Source organism: Bos indicus x Bos taurus, chromosome 25 (assembly GCF_003369695.1).
Source record: "Bos indicus x Bos taurus breed Angus x Brahman F1 hybrid chromosome 25, Bos_hybrid_MaternalHap_v2.0, whole genome shotgun sequence".
NCBI lineage: Eukaryota > Metazoa > Chordata > Mammalia > Artiodactyla > Bovidae > Bos > Bos indicus x Bos taurus.
Genome location: NC_040100.1, coordinates 23,340,089 through 23,362,359, shown reverse-complemented (window position 1 = coordinate 23,362,359; position 22,271 = coordinate 23,340,089). Strand labels below are relative to the sequence as shown.

General features: G+C 37.4%; 1 protein-coding gene across 1 annotated transcript in view; it reads left to right on the top strand.

Annotated features, from left to right (window-relative positions):
- The first annotated feature begins 1,458 nt into the window (after positions 1-1,458).
- Positions 1,459-22,271, top strand: part of LOC113883381 (ATP-binding cassette sub-family A member 3-like) — a 211,026-nt gene continuing 190,213 nt past the window's right edge. The window contains 6 exon segments of the mRNA XM_027527055.1: positions 1,459-1,462; positions 1,555-1,707; positions 1,710-1,813; positions 16,408-16,524; positions 16,843-16,960; positions 18,690-18,863. Coding sequence (XP_027382856.1) covers positions 1,459-1,462; positions 1,555-1,707; positions 1,710-1,813; positions 16,408-16,524; positions 16,843-16,960; positions 18,690-18,863 — 670 coding nt within the window.

The window sequence follows — 22,271 nt, the reverse complement described above, 5'->3', positions numbered from 1 at the left end:
CATCCACCTCATTAGAACTGATTCAAATGTATTCTTTTTAATGGCTGAGTAATACTCCATTGTGTATATGTACCACAGCTTTCTTATCCATTCGTCTCCTGATGAACATCTAGGTTGCTTCCATGTCCTGGCTATTATAAACAGTGCTGTGATGAACATTGGGGTACATGTGTCTCTTTCAATTCTGGTTTCCTTAGTGTGTATGCCCAGCAGTGGGATTGCTGGGTCATAAGGCAGTTCTGTTTCCAGTTTTTTAAGGAATCTCCACACTGTTCTCCATAGTGGCTGTACTAGTTTGCATTCCCACCAACAGTGTAAGAGGGTTCCCTTTTCTCCACACCCTCTCCAGCATTTATTGCTTGTAGACTTTTGGATCGCAGCCATTCTGACTGGCGTGAAATGGTACCTCATTGTGGTTTTGATTTGCATTTCTCTGATAATGAGTGATGTTGAGCATCTTTTCATGTGTTTGTTAGCCATCTGTATGTCTTCTTTAGAGAAATGTATGTTTAGTTCTTTGGCCCATTTTTTGATTGGGTCGCTTATTTTTCTGGAGTTGAGCTGTAGGAGTTGCTTGTATATTTTTGAGATTAGTTCTTTGTCAGTTGCTTCATTTGCTATTATTTTCTCCCATTCTGAAGGCTGTTTTTTCACCTTGCTTATAGTTTCCTTTGTTGTGCAGAAGCTTTTAATTTTAATTAGGTCCCATTTGTTTATTTTTGCTTTTATTTCCAATATTCTGGGTCATGGAGGATCCTGCTGTGATTTATGTCAGAAAGTGTTTTGCCTATGTTCTCCTCTAGGAGTTTTATAGTTTCTGGTCTTACGTTTAGATCTTTAATCCATTTTGAGTTTATACAGTATACTAATGCATATATATGGAATTTAGAAAGATGGTGATGATAACCCTGTATGTGAGACAGCAAAAGAGACACAGATGTATAGAACAATCTTTTGGACTCTGTGGGAGAGGGAGAGGGTGGGACGATTTGGGAGAATGGCACTGAAACGTGTATAATATCATATAAGAAACGAATCGCCAGTGCAGGTTCAATGCAGGATACAGGTTGCTTGGGGCTGGTGCACTGGGATGACCCAGAGGGATGGTACGGGGAGGGAGGTGGGAGGGGGGTTCAGGATGGGGAACACGTGTACACCCATGGCAGATTCATGTTGATGTATGGCAAAACTAATACAATATTGTAAAGTAATTAGCCTCCAATTAAAATAAATAAATTTAAATTAAAAAAATAAAAGTAAAATAATTTTTTTTAAAGAAAAGTATATCTGGTATTTCCTTGAATTCTCATTTCTTTTGACTGATAATATTACATAAACCAACTGTAACATTTGGATGCAAGTATTTTAGTTTGAGGAAGGGTGGTAATGCAATTCCATTCTATTTATTATCTCTTTATATTCCAAACTGTTATAAGTTTTGTGAATTTGCTTTGTTTTATGAGTTAAAAACTTAGAATTACCTGAATTGACTTCTGTGTCTGCCTTGCTGTTTCCTAATATACTGAACTTGGCAATCTTTGTTTTTTCACTTAGATTACTACAAAGGTGGATTCCTGCTTGTGCAGCATGCCTTAGATAAGGCCATCATTGTGTACCATAATGGCAGAGCTGCGGAAATGCTATTTGCAAATGTCAACATTTTTGTTAGCAGATTTCCATACCCTACTTATTATAAAGATAATTTTTTTCTCTCTTTTTATCTCTCTTCCCTTTAGCAGTTTTACTTATATTTTCTCTAACTGAACTTACTCTTATCAGGACCATTGTTATGGAAAAGGAAACCAGATTAAAGGTAAATTCACTTTCTTTGTTTCATTTTGGGCCTGTGGAACAGATTTATGCACAGATTTGAACTATGTCTATACCTTTGTTACTAGTGAATGATTATAACACAATAGCAATATACAAATATAGATTGGGCATAGAATATATATACTATGTCATTTGTCAACTTGCTGGTGTTTTTCTTTTATCTAAATTCTTGATCTGGCTTGTAATTTTATTGACTATTTGATAAGAATGCTGTGAAGAGAAATCATATATTAAATATCCTAAATCTTCTTTGGAATAAAATGAACAAAAGAGAAATAATCATACAAGCTTATAAATTATATGACCCTAATATATACTTCAATTCCAAGACTTGAGAATCTTTTTAATATCAAGTCAAATCAAGATCATATTATAAAGAGCAGTGGCTCTAAAGTCAGAGAGAAAGCCATTAATTTATCCATCTATCCATTAATGTGCATCCCTGTACTGTAGCCCACCATGCTGCTCTGCCCATGGGATTCTCCAGGCAAGTATACTGGAGTAGGTTGCCATGTATCAGCCTCTGTATCACCCAGGCTTGAAACCTGTCTTATCAGTATACTATAGTACGTGTAGCACCTGAGTACTGCCATTTCCTACCCCTGTAACTTTTGGGTAACCTTCTTAACTTCTCTGGGCCTCATGTGTAAAATGGAGGTAAAAATACTCTTACCACATAGAGTTGTGTGATAATTAAAGAGATCTTAATTGCTAGTACATAGGAAATATTATCGGAGAAGGCAATGGCACCCCACTCCAGTACTCTTGCCTGGAAAATCCCATGGATGGAGGAGCCTGGTAGGCTGCAGTCCATGGGGTCGCGAAGAGTTGGAAATGACTGAGCGACTTCACTTTCACTTTTCACTTTCATGCATTGGAGAAGGAAATGGCAACTCATTCCAGTGTTCTTGCCTGGAGAATTCCAGGGATGGGGAGACTGGTGGGCTGCCATCTATGGGGTCACACAGAGTCGGACATGACTGAAGTGACTTAGCAGCAGTAGCAGTAGGAAATATTATGTAGCTATCAATGGTTAGTTATCTTTCCATTCCCTTTGTTCCCTGTGTGCAGTGTGTGTCAACCAGCATACATTCTGTTCCTTTCCCTCCATTTTTGGAAATGTCATTTTCTACTTCAAGCTCTTGTTAATTTTTAATCATCTAGCCATTTCTCTGACTACCACATAGTTTTCTTTTTTCCTACTTAGTGAATAATCTTGAAATCTATTTTCAACTTTAAACTTCAGCTTACTAATTTTCTCTCTGTGTCTCCAGGACCTGTTACACAAATGTTGATCATGTAGCTTAAATTATTTGTTATTTAATTTTTCATTTAAAAAACTTGAATTAAAATAAATACATACCAATGTGTACAGATCTTTGAAACATGAACACACAACTACTGTTCCACCCAAGTAGTGGTTCCACCCAATACTGCCTGTAATCTGGACACCCCTTTGCATCCCACCTAAATAACTACATCTCTCTTCTCTAAAAATAGTTACTATTTAAATTCTAAAATTGTATATTAGTGTTGCCTGGTTTAAAAACTTTATTTAAATAGAATCATACAACAGCCATTCTTTTGTTTCAGGGGGAGCTATTGATGTTTTCCATATAGATGCAATTTGGCCATTTTCATTATTGTGTGTTATACTTTATGACTATACCACGATTTGTCACTATTGCTGATGAATATTTAGTTGTTCAAGTATTGGCCTATTACAGTAAGCCAATGTGAATATTTTTTTTTTAAATGAAGCTGTAGGTTTATTCAGTAACAGTTGAGAGGCCTCCAATATAATGTTAAATGAAAAAAAGCATATCCTGAAACAATGCAGGTATCATCCCATTTTTGCAAAAAGCATGTGTATCAGAGGAAAAAAATAGGTATATGCTAATATATTAGCAATAGTTTTCCTCTCAGTGAAATATTCCCTTTTATACTTTTTGTATTTTAAATGTATTTATTTATTTTTGAAGGATATGTTTTGGTGAAGATGTGCACATTTTTCTGTCGGATATATACCTAAGATTAAGATTGGTGGAGTATAAAATATACATATTTTCAATCTTGTTAAATAAAGTGAAATTTTTTTCTAAAGTTTGTGCCAATTCATTCTCTTATCAATAATGTAAGAGAGCTACTCTTGTTCCATAAGAATGCCAACAATTAGTGGTATTAGCCTTTTAAACTTTCAGCCATTCTGGAAAGAGTATAGCGGTGAACTCATTGTGCTTTTAATTTAATTTTCCTTGTTAACTAATGATGTTGAACACCTTTTCACATGCTTTTTGGCAACATGGATTTTCTCTTTTGTGAAGTGTGTATTCAAAACTCTTTTCCCCACTTTTCTGTTGGGTTGTGTGCCTTTTCTCATTGACTTTCATTGATTCTTTATATATTTTGGATACAAGTTCTTTATGTCATGTATGTATTGCAAGTATGTTCTCCCAACCTGTAAATTGCTTTAATGGTGTCTTTGACTTGTAAAAGTTCTGAATTTTAATGTAATAAACTCTTTTCCTTTATGATTCCTGCTTTCTGTGGCCAGTCTCTGCTGGCTGAGTTTCCCCACATTCTCTTCCTTGTAGTTCTTTAGACCTTCTTTTTTTCTAATCTTTGCACATAAGCCTCTAAATTTAGGTCAAATCAACTTTTGTTACAACCTATAAGTTGAAATACAATGTTTTCTTTATCATATATTTCATAATAGTTTCTAATTTCTTTGTTAATTTTTTCTTTGACCTATAGGGCATTTATAAAATTTCAAGGACCATTATAAATTTAAAATAGTGTTACAAGTTGCTTTTTAAGGATCAAAAGCTAGCAGTTCGTTAAGATCCTGAGGTATCTTCGTAATAGCAATAGAAGTCGTCACTATTAGTTGATGTGGTTGAAATAAAGAAATCTTCACAGATATCAATGAAAGGTATAGGTAATCTTTCCCTAAAGAGGACATACAATTAATATACATCCACATTTACTAAATCATTAACCTCTGTTTTGGAAGCTAGAGAAAATACAATTCTCAGACTATTCTATGAGAAGAATGAAAATGTTTCTTGAATGTTTATAATCTGTATTTTGATCAAAGATCATTCAGCATATTTTGAAGCTCACAATTGTGAACTTAATAAAACATATTGGTTTTTAATGTGTTTATTTTTTTTATTTTATTTTTAAACTTTACATAATTGTATTAGTTTTGCCAAATATCAAAATGAATCCTCCACAGGTATACATGTGTTCCCCATCCTGAACCCTCCTCCCTCCTCCCTCCCCATACCATCCTTCTGGGTCATCCCAGTGCACTAGCCCCAAGCATCCAGTATCGTGCATCAAACCTGGACTGGCAACTCGTTTCATACATGATATTTTACATGTTTCAACGCCATTCTCCCAAATCTTCCCACCCTCTCCCTCTCCCACAGAGTCCATAAGACTGTTTTATACATCAGTGTCTCTTTTGCTGTCTCGTACACAGGGTTATTGTTACCATCTTTAACATACTAGGTGCTGGTCTTTTATTTCAGTTTTTAAAAATTTTGTTGAAACATGCTTTATGGACTAGAATATAGCCAATTTTAACAAATGTTCTGTTATCACATGTTCACTGAAAAACAATGTGTGCTGAGAGCTAAAAGGTGCAGTTTTCTGTACGTTACATCAATTTTGTTATTCACATTGTTCATGTTTATGTTTTATCTATTAGTTGTTATCAGTTATTGTGAGAAGTATATTAAATATCTACCTTTATGTTTATTGATTATTTTTTAATATTTATTTTTAATTGATTGATGATTGGTTTATAATATTGGTTTGATTTCTGTCTTACATCAACATAAATTAACCATAGGTGTACATATGTCCCCTCCTTCTTGAATCTCCCTCCAACCTCCCACCCATTCTCACCCCTCTAAGTTGAGTTGTCTAATTTTTCCTTTTAATTGTCAGTCTTAGCTTTATACATGTTGATGTTATGTGTAGGGGACCCAGTACATGGGGTTTGCTTATTTTCACCTGTTTTGCATGACTGGACTTATTTCTTCATGGAAAGCCTCTCCACCATTGCTATCACCTTGTCTTCTATTAATAACATTGCTGGTTGTTTTAAACTCCCTTCTAAGGAACAGGGTTTGGAATAGCAAATATTATTCCTTCATTGGGAGCTAGTTCTATTCATTTCTGGGCTCAAAGAAAGAGCTTGTGTCATGGAGTGAGGGATCTTTCATCCACGGTGGTTTCATGGAATCTTCACCCAACTCAGAAACTCAGGGAAGTTGTCAACAAGCCAACTGAACTTTGACCATGGAGTGAAGAGTTGGACTATCTTAAGGCCTGATGCTTCCATTTGACTTAATGGAATGATAGCATTTGAATACATTTCTTTTTATCAGCCTGTGGCCGGTGTGCTAAATACATTACATTCAATTTGTTTTCTTTCCTTCACATCTTAATTCTCTCATTCTTGCTATTCTATGAATGAACCTCCTGATAAAGTCTTAGCATGTAAGCTTTGCTTAGGCTGTATTTTTCAGTCCTTCCAGGCTGAAGTACTTTTTTGTTAGATGTGTGTGGATTTCTAATGGTTATCTCTTCCAACTTGTTTAAAGATTTTGTTGTTGTTGTTCAGTTGCTCAACTGTGTCTGACTCTTTGTGACCCAAATAGGCTGCAGTGTGCCAGGCTTCCCTGTCCTTCATCACCTCCCAGAGTTTGCTCAAACACATAGCCATTGAGTCGGTGATTCTATCCAACCATCTCGTCCTCTGTTGTCCACTTCTCTTCATGCCTTCAATTTTTCCCAGTGTCAGGGTCTTTTCCAGTGAGTCAGTTTTTCCCATCAGGTGGCCAGAGCATTGGAGCTTCAGCTCCAGCATTAGTCCTTTCAGTGAATATTCAGTTGATTTCCTTTAGGATTGACTTGTTTGATCTCCTTACTGTCCAAGGGACTCTCAAGTGTCTTTTCCAACACCACAGTTCAAAGGTATCAATTTTGGGGCCCTAAGCCTTTTTTATTGTTCAGCTCTCACATATGTACATGGCTACTGGAAAAACCATAACTTTGACTATACACAACTTTGTCAACAGAGTAATGTCTCTGCTTTTTAATATGCTGTCCAGGTTTGTCATAGCTTTTTTTCCAAGGAGCAAGTGGCTTTTAATTTTATGGCTGCAGTCACTGTCCACAGTGATTTTGGAGCCCAAGAGAAAAAAGTCTGTCATTGTTTCCCCATCTATTTGCTATGAAGTGATGGGACAGGATGTCATGATCTTCATTTTGAATGTTGAGTTTTAAGCAAGCTCTTTCACTGTCTTCTTTCACTTTCATCATGAGGCTCTTTATTTCCTCTTCACTTTCTGCCATAAGGGTGGTGTCATCTGCATATCTGAAGTTATTGATATTTCTCCCCAGTCTTGATTCCAGCTGGTGCATCATCCAGCCTGGCTATTCTCATGATGTACTCTGCATATAAGTTAAATAAGCTGGGTGACAATATAGTCTTGACGTACTCCTTTCCCAATTTGGAACCAGTCCACTGTTACTTGTCTGATTCTAACTGTTGTTTCTTGACCTGCATAGAGGTTTCTCAGGAAGTAGGTCAGGTGGTCTGGTATTCCTACCTCTTTAAGAATTTTCCACAGTTTGTTGTGATAGACACAGTCAAGAACTTCAGTGTAGTAGATGTTCTTCTGGAATTCTCTTCCTTTTCCTATGATCCAATGGATGTTTGCAGTTTGATCTCTGGTTCCTCTGCCTTTTAAAATCCAGCTTGTACATCTGGATGTTCTGGGTTCACACACTGTTGACATAGCTGGAAGGATTTTGAACAATACTTTGCTACCATGTGAAATGAGTGCAGTTGTGCAGTAATTTGAACATTCTTTGACATTTCCCTTATTTGGTATTGAAATAAAAAATGACCTTTTCCAGTCCTGTGGGCACTGCTGAGTTTCCAAATTTGCTGGCATATTGAGCAGCACTTTAACAGCACCATCTTTTAGGATTTGAGATAGCTCAGGTGGAATTTCATCACCTCCACTAGCTTTGTTCATAGTGATGCTTCCTAAGGCCCACTTGACTTCACACTCCAGGATATTTGGTTCTAGGTGAGTGATCACACCATCATGGTTATCTGGGTCATTAAGATCTCTCTTGTATAGTTATTCTGTATATTCTTACCGCCTATTCTTATTATCTTCTGCTTCTCTTAGACCCATACACTTTCTGTCCTTTATAGTGCATCTCTTTGCATGAAATGTTCCTGTGGTGTCTCTAATTTTCTTTAAGAGCTCTCTAGTCTTTCCCATTCTATTGTTTTCCTCTATTTCTTTGCAATGTTCACTTAAAAAGGCTTTCTTATCTCTCTTTGCTATTCTTTGGAACTCTTCATTTAGATGGTTATATCTTTCCTTTTCTCCTTTGTCTTTCACTTCTTTTTTCAGCTCTTTGTAAGGCCTCCTTGTACAACCATTTTGCCTTTTTACACTTGTTTTTCTTGGGGATGATTTTGATCACTGCATCCTGTACAATGTTATGCACCTCCATCCATAGTTCTTCAGGCACTCTCTCAGATCTAATCCCTTGAATCAATTTGTTACTTTCACTGTATAATCACAAGTAATTTGATTTAGGTCATACCTGAAAGGCCTGGTGGTTTTCTCTATGTCCTTCAATTTAAGTCTGCATTTTGCAATAAGGAGTTTATGATCTGACAAACAAGTCATCTCTTGCTCTTGTTTCTGCTAACTGTAGAGATCTTCATCTTCAGCTACAAAAAATATAATCAATCTGATTTCAGTATTGACCATCTGGTGATGTCCATGTAGAGTCATCTCTTGTGTTGTTGGAAAAGGGTGTTTGCTATGACCAGTGCATTCTCTTGGGAAAATTCTGCTAGCCTTTGCCTTGCTTCATTTTGTACTCTAAGGCCAACCCTGCCTGTTACTCCAGGTCTCTTAATGGCCTACTTTTGCATTCCAGTACCCTATAATTAAAAGGACATCTTTTTTGGTGTTAGTTCTAGAAGTTCTTGTTCGTCTTCACAGAACCATTCAACTTCAACTTCTTTGTCATTAGTGGTTGGGTCATAGACTTGGATTACTGTGATATTGAATGGTTGGCCTTGGAAATGAACAGCGATCATTCTGTTGTTTTTGAGATTGCACACAAGTAATCATTTTGATTACTATTTATTCAATTTAACTTTGTTTTCTTATTAGTTGTAATTCTCTAGTAATAAGTTGTGTAATTTTCATGATTGGTTTGGGTTTATATTATTCACATTTGCCATTTTGTCACATTGCTTCTTCACAATATATTGCTATGATTTTTGGTTATAAAAACAATTACATGTTTAAAGATATTTGAATAATAAGGTAAAAGATTTTAAGATTTAAAGAGTAAGGAAAAAGATTTTATACTTTCTTCAAAATTGGGCAAGGAGTATGTCAAGGCTGTATGTTGTCACCCTGCTTATGTAATTTATATGCAGCGTACATCATGCAAAATACTGGGCTGGATGAATCACAAGCAGAAATCAAGATTGCCAGAAGAAATATCAATAACCTTAAATATGCAGATGCATGCTTAGTCACCTCAGTGGTATCCGACTCTTTGCGACCCCATGGACCATGGCCTGCCAGGCTCCTCTGTCCATGGGATTCTCCAGGCAAGAATACTGGAGTTGGTTGCCATTTCCTTCTCCAGTGGTAAAGTATGAAGCAAGTGAAGTGAGTGAAGTGAAGTCGCTCAGACGTGTGACTCTTTGTGACCCCATGGACTGCAGCCCAACAGGCTCCTCCATCCATGGGATTTTCCAGGCAAGAGTACTGGAGTGGGTTGCCATTTCCTTCTCCAGACAAATATGCAGATAATACCCCTCTAAAGGCAAAATGTGAAGAACTAGAATCTCTTGTTGAGGATGAAAGAGGAGAGTGAAACAGCTGGCTTAAAACTCAAGATTTACAAAACTAAGATCATGGCATCCAGTCCCATCACTCCACTGCAAATAGATGGGGAAAAAGTGGAAACAGTGGCAGATTTTATTTTCTCAGACTCTAAAATGACTGCAGGTTTTTCCAGTAGTCATGTACAAATTTGAGAGTTGGACCATAAATAAGGCTGAGCACTAAAGAACTGATGCTTTCAAACTGTGATGTTGGAGAAGACTCTTGGACTATAAGGAGATCAAACCAGTCTTTCCTAAAGGAAATCAACCCTGAATATTCATTGAAAGGACTGATACTGAAGCTGAAGCTCCAACAGTTTGGCCTCCTGATGCAAAGAGACGACTCATTTGAAAGTACCCTGCTACTGGGAAAGATTGAGGGCAGGAGGAGTCAGGAACAACAGAGGATGAGATGGTTGGTTGGCATCACTGACTCAATGGACATGAGTTTGAGCAAACTCCAGGAAACAGTGAAGGAGACGGAAACCTGTTGTGCTGCAGTCCATGGGATCACAAAGAGTTGGACACAACTTACCTACTGAACAATAAATGTCATTCTCATTTCTTGTCTTGTTTTTCCCTTGAGCAGGTCCAGATTCGTCTTACATCTTCTTATATATTCCTCTGCCTGATGGATTTCCTTTTTTATTTTTGGTAACGCTTTTCCTCTGTTGATTTATTATTTCAGTTTTTGCATGTTTGGCAAGGTCTTTATTTTGCTATCATTTTTGAAAGATATTTAAATTGTGTTAAGAATTCTAAGATAATGATTTTGCTTGATTACTTTAATATCTGACCTATTGTTGCTTCAAATAAGATGGGTATTTCTGCCCATCTGTACATAATGTATCCTTTTTTAATCTCCTTTTTAAGATTTCTTCTTCTCCTTTTCTTTTTCCCCCTAGTTTTCAGGAATTTGACTATGGTATGCTTTGGTCTGTTTTTTTTCAAGTTTCCTATGCTTGGATTTCCTGGAGCTTTTTGTATCTGTAGATTAGATTTTAAACTTTTTAGTGTAGATTTATAGATTTTAATTTTTTTTTTTTTTTTTTTTTGCTGTTTAACAGTGTTACACAAGTTAATAGTTTCTAACAGCACACGTTTTTTTTTTATTTCAACACTTTTTATGTGTTGAAGTCAAAGAAGGCTTAGCTGGGTTTTCTGCAAGATTGCAATCAAGGTATTACCCAAGGATATAGACTCACTGGGGCTTTCCAAGTGGCACAGTGGTAAGGAATCTGCCTGCCAATGCAGAAGATGCAATAGATGTGAGTTCAATCCATGGGTTGGGAAGATTCCCTGGAAAAGAAAATGGCAACCCACTCCAGTATTCTTGTCTGGAAAATTCCATGGACAGAGGAGACTGGTAAGCTATACAGTCCACAGGATTGCAAAGAGTTGGACACAACTGAGCACACACACATGTAAACTCACTGAACCTCAACTAGGAGAAGAATCACTTTAAGCCAATGGCACCCCACTCCAGTACTCTTGCCTGGAAAATCCCATGGATGGAGGAGCCTGGTGGGCCGCAGTCCATGGGGTCACTAAGAGTTGGACACAACTGAGCGACTTCACTTTCACTTTTTCACTTTCATGCATTGGAGAAGGAAATGGCAACCCACTCCAGTGTTCTTGCCTGGAGAATCCCAGGGACGGGGGAGCCTGGTGGCTGCCGTCTATGGGGTCACACAGAGTCGGACACGACTGAAGTGACTTAGCAGCAGCAGCAACAGCAGTTGTTGGTAGAATTCAATTCCTTATGGTTGTAAGACTGAATATCTTAGTTTCTTTTCAGCTGTTGGCCAGATACTACCCTCAATAATTTGCCTCAATAACAAGGTCCTTATAAAATGGCCAACAGCATCAACAAATTTAGCAAGGGAGAGAGCCTCAGAGTGGGACAAGTGCCATAATCCTATGTAACATAATCACAGAAGTGACATTTAATCACTCTTGCCACATTCTGTTGGTTAAAACAAGTTGCATGACCCATTCATACAAGGGGAGTTCACACAGAATTGTGAAAATCAAAGAGTAGAGACATTAGGCTCAACTCTGAAACTGTTTGTCATACCTGGGAAGTTTTTAATTGGAAGTCAGACATTGTAAATATTACTTTGTTGAGACTTGGATTTTTCTGTATTCTATATTCCTCAGTTTTATTTTGAGACTGAGTTATGTAATCTGAAAACAATATTGTTCTTTGGGATCTTGCTTTTAAATTTCTAATAGGTAGAACCAGACAGGCATTTATTCCAGGACAGCAGGCAACTCATCTGGGGGCAAGTTTGCTCCCAGAGGACATTTGGTAATGGCTAATATGCAGAGTACATCATGAGAAATGCTGGACTGGAAGAAGCACAAGCTGGAATCAAGATTGCTGGGAGAAATATCAATAACCTCAGATGTGCAGATGACACCACCCTTATGGCAGAAAGTGAAGAGGAACTAAAAAGCCTCTTGATGAAGGTGAAAGTGGAGAGTGAAAAAGTTGGCTTAAAGCTCAACATTCAGAAAACTAAGATCTTGGCATCTGGTCCCACCACTTCATGGGAAATAGATGGGGAAACAGTGGAAACAGTGTCAGACTTTATTTTGGGGGGCTCCAAAATCACTGCAGATGGTGACTGCAGCCATGAAATTAAAAGACGCTTACTCCTTGGAAGGAAAGTTATGACCAACGTAGATAGCATATTCAAAAGCAGAGACATTACTTTGCCAACAAAGGTTCGTCTAGTCAAGGCTATGATTTTTCCTGTGGTCATGTATGGATGTGAGAGTTGAACTGTGAAGAAGGCTGAGCACCGAAGAACTGATGCTTTTGAACTGTGGTGTTGGAGAAGACTCTTGAGAGTCCCTTGGACTGCAAGGAGATCCAACCAGTCCATTCTAAAGGAGATCAGCCCTGGGATGTCTTTGGAAGGAATGATGCTAAAGCTGAAATTCCAGTACTTTGGCCACCTCATGTGAAGAGTTGACTCATTGGAAAAGACTCTGATGCTGGGAGGGATTGGGGGCAAGAGGAGAAGGGGATGACAGAGGATGAGATGTCTGGATGGCATCACTGACTCGATGGACGTGAGTCTGAGTGAACTCCTGGTGTTGGTGACGGACAGGGAGGCCTGGCGTGCTGCGATTCATGGGGTCGCAAAGAGTCGAACACGACTGAGCGACTGATCTGATCTGATCTGATCTGAAAGGCATGAATACACTGAGAACTACTGCTACTGGCACCTAGTAAGCTGAGGCCAAGGGTGCTGTTAAACATTCTATAATGCACAATGAGGAATTACTCCAAAATAGAAATACCACTAAGTGAGAAATCCCGATGTATATGAGGCACTTAGGACAATATTTTGCATTGAATATGTTTCCAGTAGTACTGAGGTTAAGAAATGCAGGTCTACGGCTAAATTTGGCTCAGTATTAACACAAAATCCTTATAGATAGTCTACCTATGACCTATAAATTATGTGGTTTTACTCTTTGGGGAAAACAAGAAATATTTCTAGGCAAATGTGAGCTCTAGATATTTTTCTCTCTAAGTCCTTAAAATGGTTCTTTTCACTACCCTGGGACATTCCTCACACATATATGCTGGTGAATACTAAGAAGTCTTCTATAAGAGCACCTTCCAAAGATCTCTGGAAATCTGTCTCTGATTAACCCCGTTAATTTGGCTATGCAAACTTCAGCCACTTTGTCCTCTCTGGATTCCCAGCCCTATCTTCTCCTGTCTGGATTCTCACTCCAGTTAGCCGGGCAACTAGTTAGCAACTAGCTGGGTGAGCATAGGGCTTATCTCAATGTTTCTCTCCTCTAAGGGATTACTGTCCTTTATCGCCAGGTCTTGGAAATCAAGATGTCTTAAAAATTAACTGTCACTTTACATCAATCATTTTTATTTTTAATTGAAATGTAATTGATATATAACATTTGTATTTGTTTTAGGTATACAACATAATGATTTAATATATGCATGCCTTGTGAAATGATTACCTCAATGAATTTAGGTAATATCCATCACCACATATTAATACAATTTGTGTGTGTGTGGTGAGAACTTTTTGAGATTGCTTTCTTAGCAACTCTCAATATACAATACTGTATTGTTAACTGTTATCATTGTGCTATGCATTAATTCCCAGAACATATTTATCTTGTAACTGGAAATTTGTAACTGTTAACCACCTTCATCCCCGCCACAAACCTCTGGCAAACACCAATCTGTTCTTGACATTTAATATAAGATTTTTTCTTAGATTTCACATGCAAGTGATATCATACAGTGTTTAACTTTCTCTACCTGACTCATTTCCCTAGGCATAACATCCTCAAAGCCCATTCATGTTGTTGTAAATGCAAGAGTTCCTTCTTTTCTATGGCTGTATTATTCCATATTCTCTCTCTCTCTTTGTTTCTAGCTGGAGGGTAAATCTGGTCCCATTTGCCCCAGAAGGCAATGGCACCCCACTCCGATACTCTTGCCTGGCAAATCCCATGGACAGAGGAGCCTGGTGGGCTGCAGTCCATGGGGTCGCACAGAGTCGGGCATGACTGCGCGACTTCACTTTCACTTTTCACTTTCATGCATTGGAGAAGGAAATGGCAACCCACTCCAGTGTTCTTGCCTGGGGAATCCCAGGGAAGGGGGAGCCTGGTGGGCTGCCGTCTATGGGGTCGCACAGAGTCGGACACGACTGAAGTGACTCAGCGGCTACAGCAGCAGCAGCAGCTCAGAAGGGGAAGCACTCCATTTCTCTGAATGTTTTGTTTTGTATTAGATATCTTGTACGAGGGAAGAGTAGAGACAGTGTCCTCCTATCTCGGCTAGTTGTTGCCTTACCTGCTACTTTGTTGTTGTGTACTCACTAAGTTGTGTTTGACTCTTTTGTGACCCCATAGACTGTAGCCCACCAGTCTCCTCCGTCCACGGGATTGGGTTGCCATTTCCTTCTTCAGGGGATCTTCCCAACCCAGGGATGGAACCCACATCTCCTGCATTGGCAGGCAGATTCTTTACCACTGAGTCACCAGGGAAGCCCAGCTGCTATTTTAGTCAGTTTCAATACCTTACTGGTTGAAAATACAGACACTGAATTCCAAATTATTTCTCTTTTAAAATATCATGGCTATTACAGTGCATGGTTAATAAAAACCAAAATGACATGGAAAACATGACTCTCCGTCATAAATCCCTGGGTTACTCACCCAGATGCAAAATCTTTTAAGATTTAGTGTATTTTTCTCCTTTTTCTTTCTCTCAGTGTGTGCATGTGGACACTACACATCTCCACACTAAAGTTTGCCTACCTGTGAGTTTTTGGTGTCGTGTATATTACTTCACTGTCAACTTTCTCGTTTTGATTTTTTGTTGAATCTTGCTTCAAAGGACTATTTTGTCACCAATTCTTAGTAAATCTGTTATTTTAAAGTTTTCCAATCTCTTAATTAATACTTTATTTCCTTATATGGTTCCTTTGCATAATAAAATGTACCTTAATTCACTGCAAGGACATTGGAAAGCAATCAAATATAGTAGGAAACATCTGTTTTTAATCACCTCTGGAAACTAGTACCACTAATTTTGCTTTGTTAAATAGCCGTTTAAATTAAAAAGACCATCTTGTAACGAAATTTTGATCTGCCTTTGTTAAAACTTGAAATATCAAATGTCTGTATCCATTGACTTCTGATGAATTATAGTTTATCAAACTCATTGCTAAAACTGTGAACTCTTTCTTGCTCATAGTTTTATTCAAATTCTAGTATTCATAAATGAGGACACTGAGGCAGAGAGAGGTAAAGGAGCTGGCTTAAGGTCTTTTTATTGCCAAGTGGCAAGTCAGGATTCAAACACAGGGAGTCTGTCTCCAGTCTGTGCTTGTCCAGGGAAAAGTAGCCTCTGAAATAAGAAGCAGCAGCATGATAGAACAGGAGGAGCACAGAGCAGGGGAGTTTGCTGCTGTATAAATTTGTAAAAGCAACTTACCCTCTCTGGGTCTTGTTTTCTGATCTGTAAAATTGGAGGGGTTTGGTTTAAATTAGAGATTTGCAAACTTTTCCTGTATAAGACAGTATAATATTTTAGGTTCTGCAAACCATTTCACAACTATCAACTCTACTGTTGTAGAATGAAAACAGCCACAGACAATACAGAAGTGAATGAGAATGGCTATGTGTCAACAAAACTTTATTTACAAAAATTATGAGGCAGACTGGATTTGGCCCATGGGCTGTAGTTTTCCCTGCTTTCATCTATAATAATATTAAAAGTTATTTACTTTCTTCCATTATGTCCTGAGGCAGAACATCATAACGAGAAAAGTAATCCTAGATTTTATGTTTTCAGTTTCTAATTAACTGTTTCTTAGATTAGAACCATAACTGGTAAGTTACTCAAAATTCCAGTTTGGAAATCACAGCATTGACATTCACTAGGTTAAATGATTGTGATCGGGTCATTTGACTATTCTGAGACTTGGTTTCTTTGCAGAATGACAATGATGATATTTAACCTATGTAAGTTTTTATGAGGATTAAGTCAGATAATGTTTGTGAGTGTATTTTGAAAATATCACTTTCACGGTATTTGTTCTGTGTTGACTCTCCCACAGGAGTACCAGTTCATGATAGGGCTCAGTAATGGTATGCTCTGGGCATCTTATTTTGTCACGTTCCTTCTGATGTTTTTAATTATCGTCTGTATACTGTGCGTGGTTTTATTTGTCAAGGCAAGTATCTATTTGAATGCATCACGCTGCAGGGACACTTTGAGAGGGATAAAATAATTGTGGGTGGGAGCTGCATGGGTTTTAGGTTGCAAAAGAATAGATGTGTTTATCATTGACCCTCTGGGGAATTCAGAAGCTGCTCAGTCTATCAGCAGACACAAACCATTGATCCTTTCTGTGGGAAATGAGTTATTTAGTTAAATGTTGCCATTTCACTTGGAGGTACGGAAATGTTTTAAGGCTGTTTTATTTCACCCCCTTGTTTTCCTGTGACATCGCTTCCAGTGTGACTAAACTGGCTTCACAATTGTATTGTAGATCGTACCTGTAGTTGTCCTCCAAAACAGCGACCCGTCCCTCATCTTTGTCTTTTTCCTGTGTTTTGTCGTGGCCACCATAACCTTCGGCTTTCTGATTACCACATTCTTCGATAAAAGTGAGTACAAGGCTCCTTCCGTGAAACATTTTAACTGTTTCAATTGACTAAAAGAGGATTTTATATGGTAGTTTCTTCTAAGTTTTAGTTGCCACTTCATATAGAGCCTCTGCTTGCATTCTAAATTTGTCTAAAAATATACATGTCATATAAACGTGAAATGATTTGAGAGGAAGGGCAAAAATTGGTGAAAATTACTATATTAATAGCATAGGATGCATGGGAAAAGAGAATAAAAATCAACATAAGATCACATGTGACAAGAGGATATAAACTAAAATACGGTCATGTGAAAGTATTTATTTATTCATCACTCACTCAGTGAAGTCTTTGGATCACTTATCACATACCTGGAACATTATCAAATATACCAAAAAAAAAAAAAAGAGAGAGAATTTTCTGCCCTGTTCTCACTTACAAGAGGGATGTGTGAGTGAACAAATTCAAACTAGCCCAGTTAGGGAATTTGTAGAATTGCTTCTCCTGTGGCCATTTTCTATTATTTATTTTAAAAATAAGTAAATTTTGTTTTTCAGAAAACAAACCTTCACCATTTTTTGGCTTTTATATCTATCTTATATGCTAAACAATTAAAATATTGCCTTCTTTCAACCATATAGGGCAGAAGTACCATGAAGCAAATGTTTTATGGTAGAGAAATTTGTATTTTTATTGTTTTTAGCAGCAACACCTGTTGGCTTGTTCTTACAAAATAGAGCAAAATAACTACCCTCTACCACAGAGCACAGGAGAGCTATGAGTGGAGAGAATTATGTCAAAGTAAGCCTGAAGATAGTGGCAGTGGCTTAGTCACTAAGTTGTCTCTGACTTTTGCCACCCCACACTCTGTAGCCTGCTAGGAGTCTCTGTCCATGGGATTCCCCAGGCAGGAATACTGGCGTGTGTTGCTTAAATGTGACATGCCAAAGGGTAACATAAAGTAGGCAAATGTCAATGAATGACTTACTTGCCTAAAACAAGTATATCCCTGGATCGGAAAGATCCCCTGGAGAAGGAAATGGTGAGCCATTCCAGTACTCTTGCCTGGGGAATTCCATGGACAGAGGAGCCGGGCAGACTAGAGTCCATGGGATCGCAAAGAGTCAGACACGACTGAGCAACTAGCTTTCATTTTTCATAATACAAACACCCAGATGACTCTCTTTGATGATTTTGTTGTCAGTCTTTTTAATGTATTTTTATAAAATATAATAAGTAAAATTTTGAAATATAAGACTGAGAGTATTTAGAAAGTGACTAAAGCTTTTCCGTTTCAAAAATTCCAAAATAAATGGTAATTAGGTAGGTATATTCTTATGATGTGATGAGGGATGTTGTACTTCTAGAGGTTATTAAGCTAAGTGGTCATAAATAAAAAATAAAAAGGCAAGATTTTATAAATATAAGGATCAATTCTTCTTTAAATAAGTAAATATCCACATCATTGTATAAGAAAGAGCAAATTCCAGAAAAGTTCCTTCCTCATGCTACTCATCCATTCATTCAAGCAAGCAAGCAATATATTTATTAAACAACTACTCTCTGTTAAGCACTGCTTAAAAGCTGATGATACAGTAGTGAACAACACTGGTAACACAGTGGTGAACAAGGCAAACAATTTCTCTTCTAGAGTTTACATTTTAGAGCTGTTTTGTAGTAAAATAGGGGTATTTCTACTGTAAAATTTTGTATGTTATGTACTGACCATGTTTTCCATCTTACCTTTCAGCTTCATTGGCTGTTTCTATTGGAGGTTTCCTCTTTTTCCTTACCTTCTTTCCATTTGTAGTGGTCATCACCATGTATGGAATGTTGAGCCGCACGGGGAAGCTGGCTTCCTGTCTCCTTTCAAATATTGCAGTAGCTTTGGGGATTACTACTATAAGCAAGTTGGAAATAAAGGGTGGGTTTTTTCTTTATAAAAGATTTACTTTGATGATTTGATTCCTAGGAAGAAAATGTAGGTGATCTGGGATTGGCAGTATAGTAAGTGGAAAGTGGGTAAAAGGAAACTTTAGTGTCTCTTAAATATTTTTACTGGTGTGTACTATTTTTATCATAAAAATGATATTTATATACTATATATGTATACAGTATATATAAATTTATACATGAAATATGTACATGTAAATGTATATACAAATGTTTATTTATTTGTTTTCATGCCTTTATATCAGTGACCTATCTGGGGGAAAATTTTGCTACCTAGGGAATGTTGACAATGTTCAGGGATATTTCTGGTTTCTAATTGTCATAACTGGTGGAGGATTGCTACTGATATCAGTGGGTAGCAGTCATAGATGCTATTAAACATCCCACAAAGCACAGGACTGCTGCTGATATAATTACCTAGCTCCAAATGTCAACAGCACCAAAGCTGAAGACATTCTGTTCAATATCCATATATTAAAATATATGAGTTCACACTGTTACATCTAGTTTCAATTTAATATCAATTTCCTGTTCAGTAGTATGGACTCTGCATTTTCACTGCTGAGGGCCTGATTCAATACCTAGCTGGGGAACTAATACCCCACAAGTCATGCAGTTCTTCCTACCAAAATAAGTTCTTCCTACCTTTTTCAGTTTCTTGTATTTATTTCCCTTTCCAACCATGAGAAATCTGACCCCCACCATTGTCAGAATAACTACTAAGTTGCTTAATTTTGCAATATTCATAAATGCTTACAGAAATGTTGATCTACTCCACTGTAAAGAACTAACATTTTAAGTAGGGTGATTGCTTGCAAATCTTTTTACATTTAATCTGAGTCTAGGTAGTCAAAGTACTGTGTCCAAAAATTATTTAGATTAGTATTTCTTATTACTTTCAGTGGCTCAGTTGTGTCTGACTCTTTGCAACCCCATGTACTATAGTCCACCAGGCTCCTCTGTTCATGGGATTCTCCAGGCAAGAATCCTGGAGTGGGTTGCCATTTTCTTCTCCAGGTGACCTTCCCGACCCACGGATTGAACCTGGGTCTCCTGCATTGCAGGCAGATTCTTTACCATCTGAGTTACCAGGGAAGTATTACTTTTAGTGTGGTTATGTTATTCTTTTGAAATATGGATATGTACATCTGTTTCTGCCAAATTTTTAATCTCACCATCATTGCTTATTTAATATAAATTTCTAAATATGCAGATATTAACACAGATGTTTAAAAGTAAAATCCTAGAAAATAAAGTATACTACTACTACTACTACTACTACTAAGTCGCGTCAGTCGTGTCCGACTCTGTGCGACCCCATAGACGGCAGCCCACCAGGCTCCTCCATCCTTGGGATTCTCCAGGCAAGAACACTGGAGTGGGTTGCCATTTCCTTCTCCAAAAATAAAGTATACTCAGATAAAAATCATTCCCTCCCCATACCAGTACTTTGCTCCCTTGTAGGTAAGTCTTATTTATTTCTGTTTTATCTTCTCTGTGATTTATATTCTAAGAAGATTAACAATACTATATATTTTCATATTTATCTCACCATTAAGTAAAATTATTGGTGTAATGTATACACATTTACAATGTGCTTTTCTTCAGCCAACAATATATTCTAGAAATCTTTCCCTATGAACACAGATATATTTATTGTTTTTTACAGATACATGGTGTGGATGTGGCATAGTTCATTCAAACAATCAACTATGCATGAACATTTAGGAGATTTACAATATTTTTAAAAATTAATTTATTTATTTTAATTGGAGGAAAGTTACAATATTGTGATGATTTTTGCCATACATCAACATGAGTCAGCCATGTGTATATGTGTGTCTCCCTATTCTGAACCCCCTCCCAGTTCCCTCCCCAACCTATCCATCTGAGTAGTTGCAGAGCTCTGGCTTTGGGTATCCTGTCTCATGCATTGAACGTCTTTGGTAATCTATTTTACATATGGTAAAATACATGTTTCAATGCTATTCTCTCAAATTATCCCACCCTCACCTTCTCCCACTGAGATCAAGAGTCTGTTCTTTATATTTGTATCTGCTTTGCTGCTCTGCACATTGGGTCATTGGTACCATCTTTATAAATTCCATATATATGCATTAATATGCAGTATTTGTATTTCTCTTTCTGACTTGCTTCACTCTGTATAACAGGCTACAGTTTCATCAACCTCATTAGAACTGACTCAAATGTGTTCTTTTTTATAGCAGAGTAATATTTCACTGTGTATATGTACCACAACTTCCTTATCCATTCATCTGCCAATGGACATCTAGGTTGCTTCCATGTCCTAGTTATTATAAATAGTGCTGCAATAAACATTGGGGTACATGCGTCTCTTTCACTTCTGGTTTCCTCAAGGTGTCTGCCCAGCAGTGAGATTGCTAGGTCATATTACAGTTCTAGTCCCAGTTTTTAAAGGAATCTCCACACTTTTCTCCATAGTGGTTGTACTAGTTTGCATTCCCATCAACAGTGCAAGAGTGTTCCCTTTTCTCAACACCTTCTCCAGCATTTATGGTTTGTAGACTCTTTGATGATGGCCATTCAAGATGATACCTCATTGTGGTTCTGATTTTAATTTCTCTAAAAATGAGTGAAATTCAGCATCTTTTCATGTGTTTATTAGCACGTCTTCTTTGGAGAAATGTCTGTTTAGTTCTTTTGCCAATTTTTGATTGGGTGGTTTATTTTTCTAGTATTGAGCTTCATGAGCTGTTTGTATATTCTGGAAATTAATTATTTGTTATTTGTTTCATTTGCTATTATTTTCCCCCATTCTGAACTCATTCTATGAGGCCACCATCATCCTGATACCAAAACCAAAGATGCCACACACACACACAAAAAAAAAACTGCACGGCAATATCATTGATGAACATAGATGCAAAAATCCTCAACAAAATTCTAGCAAACAGAATCCAACAACATATTAAAAAGACTATACATCATGATCAGGTGTGCTTTATTCTAGAGATGCAAAGATTCTTCAGTATTCATAAATCAATCAACATGATACACCATATTAACAAATTGAAAGATAAAAGCCATATGATTATCTCAATTGATGCAGATAAAGCCTTTGACAAAATTCAACACCCATTTATGATATACCAGAAAGCAGGCAGAGAAGGGACATACCTCAACATAATAAAAGCCACATACGACAGATCCACAGCAAACATTATCCTCAATGGTGAAAAACTGAAAGCATTTCCTCTACAATCAGGAACAAGGCAAGGGTATCCACTCTCACCACTACTATTCAACGTAGTTCTGGAAGCCTTAGCCACAGAAATTAGAGAAAAAAAGGAAATAAAAGGAATCCAGGTTGGAAAAGAAGAATCTCTTATTGTTTGCA